This window comes from Adiantum capillus-veneris, chromosome 14 (genome assembly GCF_014529385.1).
Source record: "Adiantum capillus-veneris isolate H3 chromosome 14, ASM1452938v2, whole genome shotgun sequence".
In the NCBI taxonomy this organism is placed as follows: domain Eukaryota; kingdom Viridiplantae; phylum Streptophyta; class Polypodiopsida; order Polypodiales; family Pteridaceae; genus Adiantum; species Adiantum capillus-veneris.
The window spans coordinates 117,680,743-117,698,572 of NC_140944.1; the positions used below are offsets into that span (position 1 = coordinate 117,680,743).

Consider the following 17,830-nt stretch of genomic DNA (forward strand, 5'->3'; position numbering starts at 1 on the left):
GCACCAGGGCCAGTGTCCCAAGCAGCCCAATCAATGTGAGTCCTCTCTCCAAGCTGACGGGGTGGATTAACCAAAGAATCAAGAACTGCAGCATTCCAAATGAGAGGCTGGCGCTCAATCTCCTCATGACATGAGGGAGGTGAGCGTATGATTGCCCGTCGCATGGAAACCCAAATCTGAAGGAGCGATCGGATGAAGGGTGAGAGGGTGGTGGTGGTGGACAAGGGGGCATCTGTAAAGAGAAAACGATACCCTGTATGCAAAGTATTACCGTCTCTAGTGCCGAGTCGTGGAGTCACTGTGCAAAGCGCGGCTTGAAGAAGCATCTTCCAAGGTTCTTGGCCGGGAAAAAGACCCCGAACAATAAGCTTGGTAAGAAGGGCGTGGCTCTGTAACTCTGGATCAATAATGCCAAGGCCTCCCTCTGACCCAGGACGAATAATCGTGGACCAACGAACTCGAGCACGAGTATCAATAGTCCCATCTGTGCCACTCCATAAAAAGTTCCGCACTAGTCGGTGGGGCTGAGCTATCACACCGGAATGTAACATCCAACAAGAGGCCGTATACCATACTGTAGCCAGAATGACTTGGTTGGCGACCAATGCACGGCCAGCCAACGGCAGATGACGTGAAGACCAATGGCATAGCTTCCTGCGAATAGACTGTAGTACGGGTGTAAACTGCTGCTGTGAGGAAACATCAATTCCAACTTGAAAGCCCAGATATCTGCATGTCTGACCCGGCTGCAGCCATGTGAAACCATCAGCTACCCCCCAAGTAGGTATGTCATCACTGCCAACCAGTAACCCATAGGATTTATGCCAGTTAATGCATGCACCACTGGAAATGCAAAAAACCTCTAGGGCCTCCCGCATGGCGTCAAGAGCAGCTAGCAAATAGCGCAACATGAGCATAGTGTTCTCTCTCTCTCTCTCTCTCTCTCTCTCTCTCTCTCTCTCTCTCTCTCTCTCTCTCTCTCTCTCTCTCTCTCTCTCTCTCTCTCTCTCTCTCTCTCTCTCTCTCTCTCTCTCTCTCTCTCTCTCTCTCTCTCTCTCTCTCTCTCTCTCTCTCTCTCTCTCTCTCTCTCTCTCTCTGGAAAAATCAGGGCTGTATATTACTGAGTACAATATAATCCCCATCAGATGCTCTCTCTCTCTCTCTCTCTCTCTCTCTCTCTCTCTCTCTCTCTCTCTCTCTCTCTCTCTCAAAAGAGAGCTTTAATCATCCGTTTCCCATCCATGGAGGCAAAGAAAGACTTCTTGAAGATTCGTCCCACACTAAAGAAAACGGGCATATTCCTTCGAGATGACCTCACTCTCACACAGCTTGCGCATATGAGAGAGGTAATGCCAGAGATTCAAGCGGCAAGGGAGAAGGGAAAGACGGCCTTCTACAGAGATGGTCGGGTGGTGATTGTAGAGCAACGCTCCACATGACGGTGCGAGATCTATGGGACCACACTCAAAGTCGCCACCTAGAATTGTAATGGATCTATGCGCCTTGATGTGGGGGCTTTTGAAGATAGTTTTAGGGGAAGAGACATTGTCTTCTACTCTGAGACACATTAGGCCACTGGGCATTCTATGCCTCACATTAGTATGGGAGACAGCCTGTAGACAGGAGACACAATCAGAGCACAGAGGGCGGGGCTCGGGAGGAGTGGCAGTGTTATTCAGGGAGGAGCTACAGCCATTGATACAGATAGCCCGCAGGGATGAGCAAGCTAGGTACCTGTGGGTGAGATTGAGAGCATAGACAGGCAGATATCTTTACATTGCTATTTGCTACTTTCCCCCAAGTACGTCAGTTTATGCACCACCCAGAGGATATTCCCCCTTTTCTATTTTGGATGATGACATATGGGAGTTCTCTAGAGATGGTGACATCATCATTCTAGGGGATTTCGATGCTAGGATTGCCCATCATCAGACAGTATTTTATGATACCTCACAGGAGATGCTGAGAGAGTTGGATGTTGCAGAGATGGGCCTATCCAGACTATCACAGGATAGGGAACACGCTAAGTATGGACGACACTTGATAGACATGGGGACTGCACATGGATTGGCCATCTTGAATGGCCTACAGAGATTTCCCGTTGCGGGGGGTTTTACATGCTTTCCACACAGACATGAAGCCAGCACAGCGGATTATGTCAAGGCACAGCCGAGCCTCATCTCTAGTATCTAGGATCTCACGGTTGGACCCAGACCTGTTGGTGTGGCAGTGGATCATGCTCTTGTGTCGTCAACCATCTCTTTTCAGTTTAGTGTAGCACACAAGCCACGGGCAGCAGCCCCTACTCGCTACACCTTCACGCGGGAGACGGACTCTGTATACATAGATGGGATCTACAGACGCCTGTGCACAGAGGATCCAGGGCGACCTCTGGAGGAGCTTACTACTATACTGACACAGACACTACATGATGCAGTAGTAGAGGCATACCCACATACCCAACCTGAGTAGAGACGTCGTTCGGGGAGCATGCCCCAAAACAGTTGGTATGATGAGGAATGCCGGGACACTAGAGCTAGAATTCAAAGGGAGGTGCTTTTGGGGGATATCACTTACAGACAGTCACAGATTGACTTCCGACGCCTAGTGCGGCGGAAGAAGAGGGCTTTTTTGGCTCGCATAGAGCAAGATCTATACCAGCTATCCTTGACTCAGGACTCAAGTGAGGCATGGCGGCTCTTTCATGAGCACTCCCCCCCCCCTGCCATCACTTCTATAGAGGCCTGGGGACAGTACGCATCATCTCTGTACACAGTTCCTGAGCAAACCCCCCTTCCCGACCCCCTTGATCCATGCCCACACACATGTGCTTTTTTCACCGCTGAGATGGTGAGGAAGGCCATTGACAAGATGAGGGCTGGGAGAGCATATGATCATGATGGCTTAGTGGCTGAGCATTTCATGCATGCCAGAGATCTACTAGCAGAGCTTCTAGCAGTTATGTTTAACTGTGCCATGTGTGAGGGCTTGCCTGATACTTGGAGCCTATCTACTATAGTACATGTCTTCAAGTCGGGAGACCCTATGGAGCCTGGGAATTATCGCACTATCATGATTGGACACACATTGGCACAGTTGTACGCATCTATTCTAGAGCAACAGCTGAGAAGATGGGCAGAGAAGGAGGGGATATGCGCAGCCGGGCAGGCAGGGTTCAAGAGGGGTTTTTCTACTCTTGACCATATTTGACACTCAGAGCCATCATTGAGGAGGGTAGATCAAATGGGAGACGGATCTATTGTAGCTTTCTGGATTTCCGCAAAGCATTTGACACTGTACCCAGAGCTAGATTGATGCGCAGATTACAACAGATGGGAGTACCCACAGAGCTCATTTGGGGGATCATGGCATTATACAGGTCAGTAGTGGGGCATGTACGCACCTCAGAGGGTCTATCCACACTGGTTCACTCAACTATTGGAGTGAAGCAAGGTTGCCCGTTGTCACTCTACTTGGTATGTATGTGGATGAGGTTTTTCACTACATTGAGAGAGATGGTGATAGAGGTGCACAGCTGGCAGGGACATGGATTCCACTATTGTTATATGCTGATGATATTGTGTTGATCTCTGACTCTCCAAAGGGGATGCAACGTCACTTGGATGCTTTGCATAGGTTTGCCCAGGAAAGTGGTTTGTCCGTCAACCTTGGTAAAACCAAGGTCATGGTATTAAATACCACCCCACAGTGGATCAAGAGGTCAGCACCTGCGTTCACATACGGCCAGGAGACAGTGGAGTATACAGATGCTTACACTTACCTTGGAGTGGTTTTTAGTGGGCCAGCATTTTCATTGAGGGCAGCAGAGACTAGATTGACCAGAGCCCATGCAGCATTGGGTAGATTGGAAAGGATGTGTTCACAGGTTCAGTTTCAGGAGCCTCGGAAGAAGCTCTGGCTCTTTGACACTTTGGTGGCCTTTGCATTGCTTTATGGAGCTGAGATTTGGGGACCTTCATTGGATCATCACGGGAGGACAGGCCGCATTGATGGATGGGGGGACATGGAGAAGCCTCTGGTCTCTATGATCTCGTGGCTCATTAGAGCTAAGGCTTCAGTACGTGCTATTGTCCGAGCAGAGCTAGCTGCTTCCCCACTAGTGGTTGAGGCGCTCACCAGATCTGTCTCCTTCATACACCGCATATGGGAACTTCCCAGAGACAGATATGCCCGCCTTGCACTTGAGTCCTCTCGACAGTTAGCCATGCAGGGAGATACAGCATGTTGGTATGGGGAGATGACATCATGGTTTTAGGCGCATGGGTTCAGCATAAACAGATTACCTCCCTTCCAGTACTCACTGGATGCACCCTCTCTGACTCTTACAAAGTCTGAGATCACCAGGCTCATCCACCAAGATCTGACTCAGCTAGACACCAGGAGGAGATGAATACAGCCAGCGCAAGAGCTGGGCACGAAGATGGCTTTCTATAGAGAGCGTCTTCTCGGGCTTACGGAGGATGGTTTTGTGACGAGGCCCAGATACATGGACACCCACTTGTCTCATGGGATACGATGTGCTATTGGTTAGATACGCACATCTTCACACCAGCTGTGGATCAAGACTGGGAGATACAGCGGAGTACCAGCAGAGGCCAGGACATGCCCCCTGTGTGACATCGAGCCTGAGACAGAGTTGCACTACACATGCCACTACCCCGTCTACTACGAGATATGAGGACGCTTCCATTGCTTGTTCAGAGAGGGCTTTGGACCACTCTCCAGAGTCATGCGGTATGAGGATAAGAGATGCCTGGGTTTGTTTTTGCTCGAGTTGCGCAGACACAGAGAGAGCTTGATGAGAGGAGAGGCTAGCCAGTCTTAGAGGCAGATCACAGACTTCTTTAGAGCTGCCACTGGACACCGGGAGGAGCTACTACCACAGCAGAGCTCGTCGCCTCACACCAAAGGCACACTGATCGACCGAGCCACCGAGCTAGGGAGATCCAGACGCCCACGACTGCGAAGGACTACACAGCATCGACGGAGGTTGCATCAAAGGATTCGGATCACTTTGGCCCGACATGCACGACGCCCGGGGTCAGACTACTGACCATGGAGGAGATTGATGAGATCCGCCAACGACCGATGCTGGATCTCTTGTGATCTGGCTATCCCAGCTAGCTGCTTAGTTCACACCTAGCAATTTAGGATTCCATAGTATTTTATTTTGTCATCTTGTTACTCTTACTTTGTATTAGATCCACCACATTGTAACTTTCTGGTCTCATAGGTCACTTTGGCCTTTCGAAGACGTTAATATAACATTTCAACATTTCTCTCTCCCCCCCCCCCCCCATGCCTCCATGCATCCTCAGCAACTAATATCATAGCTATGGCGATGGTGGCAGTTGGTATGTGCAACGGGCGATGAGAGATGAAAATGGTCAGCAGGGGAAGTGAAACGTGGATACACTGCAAGGAGCAAGAGTGCTAGACGGGGCAAGGCAAAGGGGAAATCTGTAGAACTGTAGGAGTGCTAGACAGGGTATGGTGAAAACGAAATCCGAAGAACAAGGCGAGATGGCGGGTCAAGGCAGCGCTAGACAGTCTCCACAACAAATGGAAGACGGCTACACAGAGATCTAAATTTGAATACTACTGCAAACATGTACACACAAAGTATTGGGAGGCATACAAAATGTCAGAAACACAAGTTCACATAAGAACTCCTATGTGTCACTGAGCAAGAAGAGCCATCACTATGATGCGTATGAGAGCTCACAGGCTAAAAGTAGAGACACGAGGATGGCTGAAAATTGATGCAAGCCAAAGAGAATGCACCAAATGCAATTTACAAAAGATTGAGGATGAGACACATGTGACTCTAGAATGCCCCACATACACCGACATACGCGCTGATTTTCAGCAGCTTACAAGGGGATGCACTACTCTTGAGGAATTGCTCTCTAAAACCGACCCATCTCCTACAGCTCTAGGCATATACCTAGCCAGTATTCTAGAACATCACACACTACTCATGGAAAAGGCAAAGGGTGCTACACACCACACACACCCGCAAGGGGAGTTTGCTAGAGTTTTCAAGGGTCCCATGGGTCATTTTGGCCCCCCGAGGACGTAAATATCCAATCAAATCAAATCTCTCTCTCACCAAGAAAAAGAGGCCGATCTAGTACCTAAAAATCTCCCAAAACGCCCAAATGGTGCCTATTCTGAGAGCAAATACATCACTGTTTACATAGTAGGCCCGCCCTTGTTGAAGGGGTGCTAGATACAAGCGTAAAAAGGGGTCTCATTAAACCTATTCCTAAGCAAGTCTACTGCTCCCAAACAACTGCCAACGAGTCTGCAGCACCAAGACAAGGATGGCTGGTGTAGGAGGAGAGGTCATGCAAGCAATCTTCTCCTGGCAAAGACTACAGTACTAACAGGCTTCATGTTGATGGATGATAGGCGGCACCTTCGGAAGCGGGAATGTGATAGAAGAGGAGAGGGGTTTTGTAAACCTTAAGCGACCACCATAGTTAAAAGTACGGTGGTTGGTTAAGGTGGGGAGCCGTTCGTCACAATGGAAAATCAATTCACTCCATCCACTGTCCACCACGTCTCTCTCTCTCTCTCTCTCTCTCTCTCTCTCTCTCTCTCTCTCTCTCTCTCTCTCTCTCTCTCTCTCTCTCTCTCTCTCTCTCTCTCTCTCTCTCTCTGTGGGAGCCCCGTCTCCGCTTGCCCTAGCCTTCTCCAAACTACCGTGCACGCTCCCCACCAAGCCACAAGGCAGCGCTTGGCTGGGGGGGGGTGTTACAACCACAGCCCTGCCCTCATAACAAGAACCGCCCGCCGGCTGCCGACCTGCTGTCGCATGGAGAGAGATTTGCCGAGTCTCGACCTGCTGAAGGCAAGAAGCTGCAAACTCATTGCCGCGTGCAGACCTTCTGTCCCGAGGACAGAGAGATGTCGAGTCTCGACCTGCTTAAGGCAAGGAGCTGCAAACCATGTGGAGACAAAAAGTTGAAGAGGGTTCTATAGTCGGAAGAATTGGCTGCCCTGTAGAGGACAGCATTTAAGCCTAGCAATGCCCAAGGTCTCAACAGAGTCACGACAAGGGTGAACCGTACAATCCACAGGGAGCATGTCCACCTTCGGCACACCAGCATCTCGCCCATAGAGCTTCCTTCCTGTGACCGCCGCCCCCCGGAAGAATCCCTCGGCCCGCCAGGAAGCAAGAATCTTGTCTCTCGAGGCTCAAATCCAAGCCCTCATAAAGGAGAATGCAGCCCTCAAGCAAGGGGTACACAAGCTCGGAGCTCGCAAGAAGTAGAGAGTCAAACCCTACTCACAAAAGCATAGGAGATTAAAGCCTCCCTCACCAAGTTTGTCGCAATTGTTCAAAAGAAATTCCATGAGATAACACATGTCATCACCAAGAAGATCGACACCAAAATACAGGCGGCCCTCCAAGAACGCCAACTCTCTCAGCTCCAAGGAGGACTTCCATCACGTTGGTCCACCGACGAGGACACGCTAGAAGATGCGATCGCCAAGCTCAACGAGATCCTCCAACCAATCACGACCAAGCCTAACACAGTCTCTTGGATCAATGACACAAACAGCCGTGTGCCACTTGAGCAGTGTGTCATCACCTTCAAGGAAAAGGAGGAGCGGATGAAGCTAATACGCCTATCCCGCCTCCTTAAGGGGACCAAGTTCTGGATAGCAAAGGAGCTGACCACCAACCAACTCAAGCTCAAAGCAAGTGAGCTCAAGAAGATACACGAAGCCCGTAAACAAGGTAAATGGGCGGTCTATCAAGGTGGTAAAGCGGTCATCCAAGAGTTTCCGACTCCCAAACTAGAGTCTCCATCACTTGATTCTCCTTACTTTTTCTGGTTCTGTTTTCTTTCTTTTCTTTTACCTTTTTACCCTTTGATGGTCCTTAGACGTTAACTGATATGTATCCCACACCTTCACTCGAAAGGAACCATTGTACTGTTTTTGTTTTGGTTCCATAGGTCATATCTGACCTCCATGGACAATAATATCTCTCTCTCTCTCTCTCTCTCTCTCTCTCTCTCTCTCTCTCTCTCTCTCTCTCTCTCTCTCTCTCTCTCGCGCAACACAAGGCAGCCGCAAACCGTTTAGCGCCTTGAGGTAAGGGAGTAGCCTCCCCAAGGGGGTTGAAGGGGGGATCCCCCCTTTGGCGGGTAGCTCTCTAACACCCCCCCCTTTTTCTACATACACACCCGCACCATGACAGGGAAGCAGAAGAAGACTTTTGCTGACATCTTGACACAACCAGATCGCATCCCTCCACCAATCATAAAACCAACAGGATGGGAATCTTACCTGCTACAAGAAATGAAGAAACTTCAGAATGAGCTCAGTCTTCAAGAGCTACAAAAGAAAGAGGAACACATAGCAGACCTTCAAACAAAAGTACAAGAATTGACAACAAAGCAAACAGCAATGGAAGAATTCCCACCAAAGGTTGAAGAAGACCAATCTACAACTAAGGTAACTCCACAAAGCTTCTCTGATGAAGTTTTGTCTGTTATTAAAGAAAAAGAGAGAGTACAGAGCATAGAAAGACATATTCGAATTGGAGGTCTTCCAAATGGGTGGGACACGCAAAGGCATGAAGATGAACAAAATGAATCTGAATACACTGTAGTGACAGATACACTGACTAAACGATTGTCTCGGGTGGTCCCCTTCATTGATTTGGGAGAGCCAATGCATGTGGAAGTAAAAGGGAAACAGGCAAAGGTTTTCTACTATGATCTGAAAGAAAAGATAGCAGTCATGAAGCAGACAAGGTCATTAAAAGGTACATCCATTTGGATATCAGATGAGCTGACACCTACCCAACTAAAGAACAGATTAACACAACTAGAAAAAGTAAGAGAAGCAAGGAAAAAGGGGAAGTGGGCAGTCTATAGAGGAGGAAGAGCCATCATTAGAGACTTTGTCAACAAATCACCTCAAGAACAGGAGACTAGAGAAACTTGATTGCACATCTTTTCTTTTCTTTATATGTAAAAAGCATGGGTAATACATGTTGTAATGGTAAGCTCATGACCATGGAGCTCTGAGCTACTGAGGTAGTTTTATTTTTATTTTCATTTTGCTATGATGGAAGACAATGTAACCAAAGATGTATTCTGATCTGTCCTATAGGTCAGCTTTGGCCTCGACAGGACGTTAATATCTCTCTCTCTCTCTCTCTCTCTCTCTCTCTCTCTCTCTCTCTCTCTCTCTCTCTCTCTCTCTCTCAACTGTATATATATGTGTGTGTGTGTGTGTGTGTGTGTGTGTGTGTGTGTGTGTGAGTGAGACACTGATGTTCTTTTCCACTTTTAGCTTTTATTGTACTTTATTTTATTTTGTACTCAGACACTATAATAGATCCACCAACTTTGTATCAATTTGGTCTCATAGGTCATTTTGGCCGTTTAATATAACATTTCATTTCATCTCTCTCTCTCTCTCTCTCTCTCTCTCTCTCTCTCTCCATGTATTGGTGGTCCAAAAAGTGGTGTCTTGGACACTACTTTGATAGCAACTTAAGGATCCCAATTTCATGTGTCCCGTATGAACATACCAACCATGTTGTATATCATTGGAAAGCTTTTGACAAGGAGAATCCAAAATTGCAATGTCCGCAAAATTTTGATAAGATTTGCAAAAAATTTACTGTGTCCACTTTTTGCTAAGCCAACCACCAAAAAGTGAAATAGTGGTACCACTCATACATGCTTTCACCTCTCTCTGGGCACGAAGATGGCCTTCTACAGAGAGCATCTTCTCCAACTCACGAGGACGGTTTTGTGACTAGAACTGCATACATGGATACGCACTTATCTCATGGAATACGATGCGCTATTGGGCAAATACGCACATCCTCACATCAGCTCCAGATTGAGACTAGCCGATTTCGAGGAGTACCAGCAAGGGCCAGGATATGTCACTAATGTCGCTTAGAGCCAGAGACAGAGTTGCACTACACATGTCATTGCCCGGCATACTATGAGATATGAGGCGGCTTCCACTGTCTGTTCAAAGAGGGTTTTGGATCATTTTCTAGAGTCATGAGATACAAGGATCAAAGACGTCTCGGATTGTTTCTACTAGAGCTGCGCAGGCTTAGGGAGAGCTTGCTAAGGACATCAAGGGAGAGATAATCTCAGTGACAAATCACAAATTTCTTTACACCAGCCAGGGGAGAACCAGAGGAGCAGTCATCACAGCAGATCTCAGAGCCCACTCACACTAGAGATGCGTTGATTGATCAAGCCACTGAGCTAGGCAGATCTAGACACCCACGACCTAGGAGGGTCTCCCACCATCGACGAAGGATGCAGCAGAAGATCCAGATCACTCTAGCTCGAATGCAAGACACCAGTAAGAGTACTGACCATGGAGGATATTGATGAGATTCCACAGCGACCGATGAATGATTTCATTTGAACCCACCACGTCCCTCCCTCTATCTCGTTTCAGTTTCGGATCAGCTTCAGATTCATTTCCTTAGTGTTTTAGTGTTTTAGTTTTAGTTCTTTGTACTTTCCGTACTCAACCATGGTATCAGATTCACCAATTGTAACTTTCTGGTCTCATAGGTCATTTTGGCCTTTCGAAGACGTTAATATACCATTCATTTCATCTCTCTCTCTCTCTCTCTCTCTCTCTCTCTCTCTCTCTCTCTCTCTCTCTCTCAAAATTCATATAGGTGGGCAGGTCACATACGCAACCAAGGTTCGCGTAGGAGATTGGGTTCTTGCGTGCAACCAAGCAATGGAAACCAAGAGCAGCTCACCCGTGTGCAAGACTCCCTCAACGGTAACGAAGGCAACATTCATGCTCACGAACAAGAGGATAACACAGAAGGAAAAAGAGATGAAAGAGTGGAAAACGGAGATGGAAGGATGGTGTAAAGAAAAGGCCACCCTCATGCAAATGGTCTTCAACGAGAGCAAGCAATGGACTTTCATGTGGAAGTCCAAGCGCTCCAGGAGGAAGTCTTAGCCCTCAAGCAAGAGCTTGTGGAAACTAGAGTGGGGAGGAGTGGACTTGAAGAAGAAGAAATCCATCCCTCGATGATAGAGGAACTCAAAGTCATCAAAGAACAATTGCGGAAGATCAAAGAAGAAGAAAAGCAACATGAGGCGAAGACGTCATCATGGGTAGATGTAATCACGAAAAGCGTCGAAAACACAAAAGGTAGATGAGGCCGAGAAATGGATAGAAATCGCCAAGAAAGCGGAAGGGAAAGAACCAACAGCCATGCCCGCTCCCACAATCATCAACATGACCCTAGAGGAAGAGCAAACGAGGAAGGCTAGAGCTTTACATGTACGAGTGATCGGTCTAAAAGACCGTGATGATGTGGAGGGGGAAGTCAAAGAACTTCTAATTATGATGGGTAGTGAGGCCACTCACACAAAGGCATGCAAAGTGGGGAAGAGGAGAGAAGGAAATGGGGAGACTTCAAAGGAGAGATCATTGATCATTCGCTTCCCCTCCATGAAGCAAAGAGGGATTTCTTGAAGAAGCGGCCTACATCAAAGAAGACGGGGATATTCCTTGGGGACGACCTCACACTCTCAAAGCTTGTTCATATGCAAGAAGTTATGCCTGAGATAAGGACAACCCGAGAGAAAGGAAAATTAGCCTTCTATAGAGATGGACGAGTGGTTTTTATGGAGAGGTGCTCCGCATGACAGCACGAGACCTATGGGACCACACTCAAAAGTTGCTACTTGGAATTGTAATGGATCGCTACGCCTTGATGTGGGTGCTATTGAGTATAGTTTCACTCGGAGGACATCATCTTCTACTCTGAGACACACCAGGCCCCTGAGCAATATGCCACATGTTAGCGGATGCAGATGGGAGACAGCTTGTAGATATGAAACTCGATCAGAGCACAGAAGACGAGGCTCAGGGGGAGTGGGAATTTTATTGAGGGAGGAGTTGCTGCCATTGATACATATCGCCCGCAGGGATGAGCAAGCTAGATACATGTGGGTGAGATTGTGGGCAGAGACAGACAGATACCTCTACATCGCTATTTGCTAGTTTCCTCTGAGTACGTTAGTATATGCCCGACCTAGAGGACAATCCCCCTTTTCCATTTTGGATGATGACATATGGGAGTTCTCTAGGGATGGTGACATTATCATCTTGGGGGACTTTCAATGCAGGATTGCCCATCACCAGATAGTAGTTTATGAGGGAGCTGGATGTTACAGAGATGGACCTATCTAGATTATCACAAGATGTGCAGTATATGGAGTATGGACGACACTCGATAGACATGGGGACTGCACATGAATTGGCCATTTTGAATGGCCTACAGAGATTTCCCGATGCGCGAGGTTTTACATGCTTTCCACACAGACATGGAGCCAGCACAATGGATTATTTCATGGCACGGCCGAGATTTATATCTAGACAAACCTGTTGGTGTGGCAGTAGATCATGCCCTTATGTCGATGACCATCTCTTTCCAGTTTAGTGTAGCACACATACCACGGATAGTAGCCCCTAATCGCTACACCTTTACATCGGGGACGGACTCTGTCTACGCCTGTGCACCGAGGAGCAAGGGCGACCTCTGGAGGAGCTTACTACTATACTGACACAGACATTGCATGATGCAGCAACAGAGGCATACCCACACCCAGCCTGAGCAGAGACAACATTCTGGGAGCATGCCCCAAGACAGTTGGTACGATGGGAGTGCCGCGAGACAACAACCAGGCTTCACAGGGAGGTGCTTTTAGGGGACATCACTCACAGACAGTCACGGATTGCCTTTCGACACTTAGTGCAACGGAAGAAGAGGGCATTTTTGGCTCAACTACAGCAGCATCTATATCAACTATTCTTGAGTCCGGACTCAAGTGAGGCATGCGACTCTTTCATGAGCACTCCCCCCCTCCTGCCATTATTTGATCATGATGGCTTAGTGGCTGAGCATTTATACATGCCAAGGCTTTGCTCGCAGAGCTTCTAGTAGTGATGTTTAATCGTGCCACGTGTGAGGACCTACCTGATACTTGGAGTTTATCTACTATTGTACCTATCTTCAAGTAAGGAGACCCTATGGAGCTTGGGAATTATCGCACTATCATCATTGGACACACATTGGCACTACTGTACGCATCCATTCTTGAGTAGCAGCTGAGTAGATGGGCAGAGAAGGAGGGTATACGCGCAACCGGGCAAGCAGGGTTCAGAAGAGGTTTTAACTTTTTCTACTCTTGACCACGTTCTCCCACTCAAAGCCATTATTGAGGAGAGCACATCACATGGGAGACGGATCTATTGTAGCTTTGTGGACTTCCGCAAAGCATTTGACATAGTGACCAGAGATAGATTGATGCGCAGACTACAAGATTTGGGAATGCCCACAGAGCTGATTTGGGGGATCATCGCATTATACAGGTCAGTAGTGGGGCATGTACGCACTCCAGAGGGGTTATCTACATTATTTCACTCCACTATCGGGGTGAAGCAAGGCTGCCCGCTCTCTCCTACTCTATTTGGTATGTATGTGGATGAGGTTTCTGACTAAATTGAGAGAGAGGGTGATAGAGGTGCACAACCGGCATGGACATGGATTCCAATATGCTGATGATATTGTGTTGATCTCCGACCCTCTGGGCATGCAACATCACTTGGATGCTTTGCATAGGTTTTCCCTTTTTCTCCTCACACTAGAGGCACACTGATCGATCTAGCGACTGTCACAAATTGCTGACGTGTCAAAGCCCTGAAGAAGGGACCCGACTTGCAGATGCCAACCTACGGGCCTAAACCCTAAGAAGAACAAGTAACAGAAGAAGAAGTCCTACCAACTTATGGGGACCCCGTCCGATGGGGCCCCAAGCAACATAAAGATTAAAATAAAGCAAGACCCGCACACACGCAAAAACTGATGACGTGGCAGATTTTCGAAAATTGCGTTGGCATGATGACGTGGCAAGCTGTACATATTTTCGCGTTTTGCGATGGCTGATGACGTGGCAATTGTACGGATTTCCGTAAATTATGCTCGTAGCTTTTTGGCTTTGCTTTTGGACCAGATGCTTTTGAGTTTGAAGGCTTTTTACTGAAAATTGCTTTTTAGGCCAAGGGCCTTTAAATATGAGGTTAGGGCTCATTCTCTGGCATGCTTCCTGGAGAAGGTGCAGAGTCTGGAGTACCAGCTTGTACTGAGTTGATGCAATATAAAGAAATACCGAAAGGGGCGCCAAGGTTTGGGGCCAATACTCTCTGGGGTGGAATTTCGCCACTCCGTGTCGTGTGTCATCTCTCTCTTTTTCAGTTCAGTTGTTATTGAAGTGCTAAAGGTCTGTTCAGTCTGTTCTTTTCTATTGGCACGTGGTGCCCGTCTTGTGACAGCGACCGAGCTAGGGAGCGAAGGACTACACAGCATCGACAGAGCCTGAATCAAAGGATTCGGATCACTTTGGCCCAACATGCACGACGCCTGGTCAAACCAGTGCCCATGGAGGAGATTGATGAGATCCGTCAGTGACGAATAACAGATCTTGAGTGATTTAGCTCTTTTGAGGAAGTACACCCTGCTCATCTTGTACCAACCTTTGTATCTGCTCTTACCCATTATATCCCCACACACACCCCCCCACATTGTGTTGTATTAGCCCTTAGCCCTCAGTCACTACTCTCACCCCCCTACTCATATCCTACACATTTGCAGCTAGCTGCTTAGTTCACATCTAGCAGTTTAGGATTCTGAAGTACCCCTTTTTCAGTACCTATTTACTTTATTTTTAATGCTCAGACCTTGTATCAAATTCACTGCGTTGTAACTTTTTGGTCTCATAGGTCATTTTGGCCTTTTTAAGACGTTAATATAACATTTCATTTCATTTTCCTCTCTCTCTCTCTCTCTCTCTCTCTCTCTCTCTCTCTCTCTCTCTCTCTCTCTCTCTCTCTCTCTCTCTCTCTCTCTCTCTCTCTCTCTCTCTCTCTCTCTCTCTCTCTCTCTCTCTCTCTCTCTCTCTCTCTCTCTCTCCGCGTGCTGTAGGTAAGAGCCTCTTGATGCTTTGTGCATTGCAGTATTATGTATACACGTGGGCTGCCCGCTGCATTACCTATTGCTCGTGCACAACAGATTTCGTTAGCAGCATCTCTCCCAGCCGTGCTATCCCGCTACACTCTACCACAGTTTTTTTTTGGGCTTTGATAAGTCTGCAAGCAGAGGGTGTGCATCTTGCCGGAGTAGAGGGTGACAGGGTGTGCTTGTCACAAACTGCTGACGTGTTAAATCACTGAAGAACAGAGCCACCGGCCGAGGGGCTTGAACCCTAAGAAGAACAAGCAATAGCAGAAGAAGAAGTCCTACCACCTTATGGGACCCCATCCAATGGGCAACTTATGGGACCCTGTCCAATGGGGCCCAAGTGACATAAAGGCATATAAATAAAGCAGGACCCACACACACACAGAAGGATTTGCGCTGGTCTGATGGCGTGGCAACTGTATGGAAAACCCTGATTTTGCGTTGACATGATGATGTGGCAGACTGCATGGATTTCCGCGTTTTGCGTTGATGCTGACGTGGCGGTTGTACAGATTTCCGTGATTTACGCAGGCAGCTTTTGGGCATTGCTTTTGGACCAGCTGCTTTTGAGTTTGAAGCTGTAAACTGCTTTTGGGCCTAGGGCCTTTAAATATGAGGCCATGGGCTCATTCTCGGGCATGCTTCCTAGAGAAGGTGCAGAGTCTGGAGTACCGGCTTGTACTGTGTTGATGCAATATGAAGAAATACCGAAAGGGGCGCCAAGGTTTGGGGCCAATCGTATTGTGACAGTGCTTGCAAACTAGGGGGCTGCTTGTGCCCACACATTAAAAGGACACACACTCCCATACACTCCAATAACATCCCGAGAGGCTCCCAAGCAGTCCATTGAGAACGTGTCTCCGAATCCCGTAAGTAATGCCAATGATCTCTGCATCGGCCAAGAGGTCTCCGACCATCTATGCAAGAATGCTGCCAGACCATCCTCCTATCTGGCCCTCAATGTGTGCCCTCTCTCTTAGCTGTCGACCCTCTCAATCTATCACATGAGCATTCCAAATCAGTGGTTGCCTTTCAACTGCCTTCTCAAAATCAAAAAGCATGATGGCTGCCCCTACTGTCAACCCCCACTCAACTGCCTCATAAAAGGTGAACCTGTAATTCAAAATGCATCAATCTTGCACAAAACCTGTCTGGGAAGCATGGATGACGTCAACCAAAAGTAGTCTCAAGATCTTATGCGCAAAAGACATGAGAGTGATCGGCCTTCATTGTCCAGTTTGAGACTCAAAGACATTTAATTAGAAAAATTAATTTGTATTTATCAAAGCATGCATGCAATTGGCAGTTGCATAGACCCCAGTGTTTCATACTCACATCAAACACAAATATATGAATGACCATTATGTCAGGAAGACACTCTGTACATGACAAAGTAGCATGGCTTACGTGCTTTCACGAGATAACCCTGTTGGTTTGTTTACAAAAGCTTTGCCTCCTCAAAAGTTCAAGCTTTTGGCAAGGTTTCGGCTTGTCACATTTCACAAGGCCTATCGCTTCCCTATACATGAGTGCTAGCTTATGTTCACCACATCACTCCGTGGGGGGTTGGGGGGGGGACTTGTCACTATGATAGTGATATGTGTGAACACACTTGGGACCATCGAAGCACTTTTTCCCTCACTGAAAGCTTCCTCCCCCCGCTTGCTAGTCTATGTGCCCATAGCCCTCGGGTATCTCTTATCTTGCACGTAAAGTAACACAACATAGTGTGTTGTATATCCTTGACTTGTGACCCTAAATCCATGTATTTTATGCACACTAAAATATTAATATAAATACCCAATAAAAGAGCTTATAAAAGGATGCACGCATATTAATCAAGAGATTAATTGAACTCAACCAAGAGGGCAGAGGATCAAGGTCTTTCCAAGAAACTATCCCATGTTGGAGGAGCAATTAGACAAAGGATTGATGTTTTGACAAAACCAGAGAGTGAATGCGAGAGCTAATATAATTAGGACATGCTAATCACAATCAAGCGCTAATACTACCTAATGGTTAAGGTGGATAGACTAATGTAGCATTCGTGTTAAAAGAGAGATGGGTTGACTACTTTCAAATTAGCAATCACGTACATGAGCCTCTTATATAGGCATTGTGGGAGGTGACATCATGCAGTACATTACAAAGTAATACATCATGTACTACCGTAGCATTCAAGATAAAAGGAAGAACACTTAATTGCTTTCAATTTGGAAGTTGTGTACATATAGACATCGAGAGAGGCGATGTCATGTGCGACATCATGGGGTATTACAATAGTTATAGGGGATGGCCATTTTCATGCGTCCATTCCCCCCACCTCTACCTGGATATAACGGTTGAAGCCCGTATGCCTACCCCTATTATCTACCTTCTCAACTTGTACCACATGAGTCCAAAAACTTCAAGGATGGTAGATCTACACTTAAATTTTTCACTTTTTCCGGAGTGAAAGATCGAAAGAAAGCTTTACATTTTATGCAACAGTTCCTAGGGAACTACACCAAAGAATCAAAGATCTCTCAAGCTACCACCTTTCTCAAAGACAATGCTATGCAATGGTGGAGTTCTATAGCTACCAAGCCTCATGCTCCCAAGGACTTGACAAGCTTTCAAGAATATTTTGGCCCGGAGTTACATGACATCCTTATTTGAAGTTTTGTAACAGGGAATGGCAATTCGTGCCCGTTTCTGTTTTGCATTCCACGTTCCAATTTTCCATTCCTAGTAGCTGGGTATTACATCATAGTATTA

The 17,830-nt window shown here is 47.2% G+C and overlaps 2 protein-coding genes across 4 annotated transcripts in view; one reads left to right on the top strand and one right to left on the bottom strand.

Moving 5' to 3' along the window:
• The window catches only part of LOC147443011 (uncharacterized), a 115,132-nt gene that overhangs the window by 30,735 nt on the left and 66,567 nt on the right, over positions 1-17,830 (bottom strand). The window lies entirely within an intron of this gene.
• Positions 8,230-14,611, top strand: LOC147443012 (uncharacterized). The gene has a single exon (XM_086528967.1). It carries the CDS (start codon positions 8,230-8,232, stop codon positions 8,986-8,988), a length of 759 nt encoding a protein of 252 aa, XP_086385093.1. The 3' UTR covers positions 8,989-14,611.

Excerpts from the sequence above, each read along its gene's own strand:
- LOC147443012 (XM_086528967.1), top strand. The coding sequence starts at position 8,230 with ATGACAGGGAAGCAGAAGAAGACTTTTGCTGACATCTTGACACAACCA.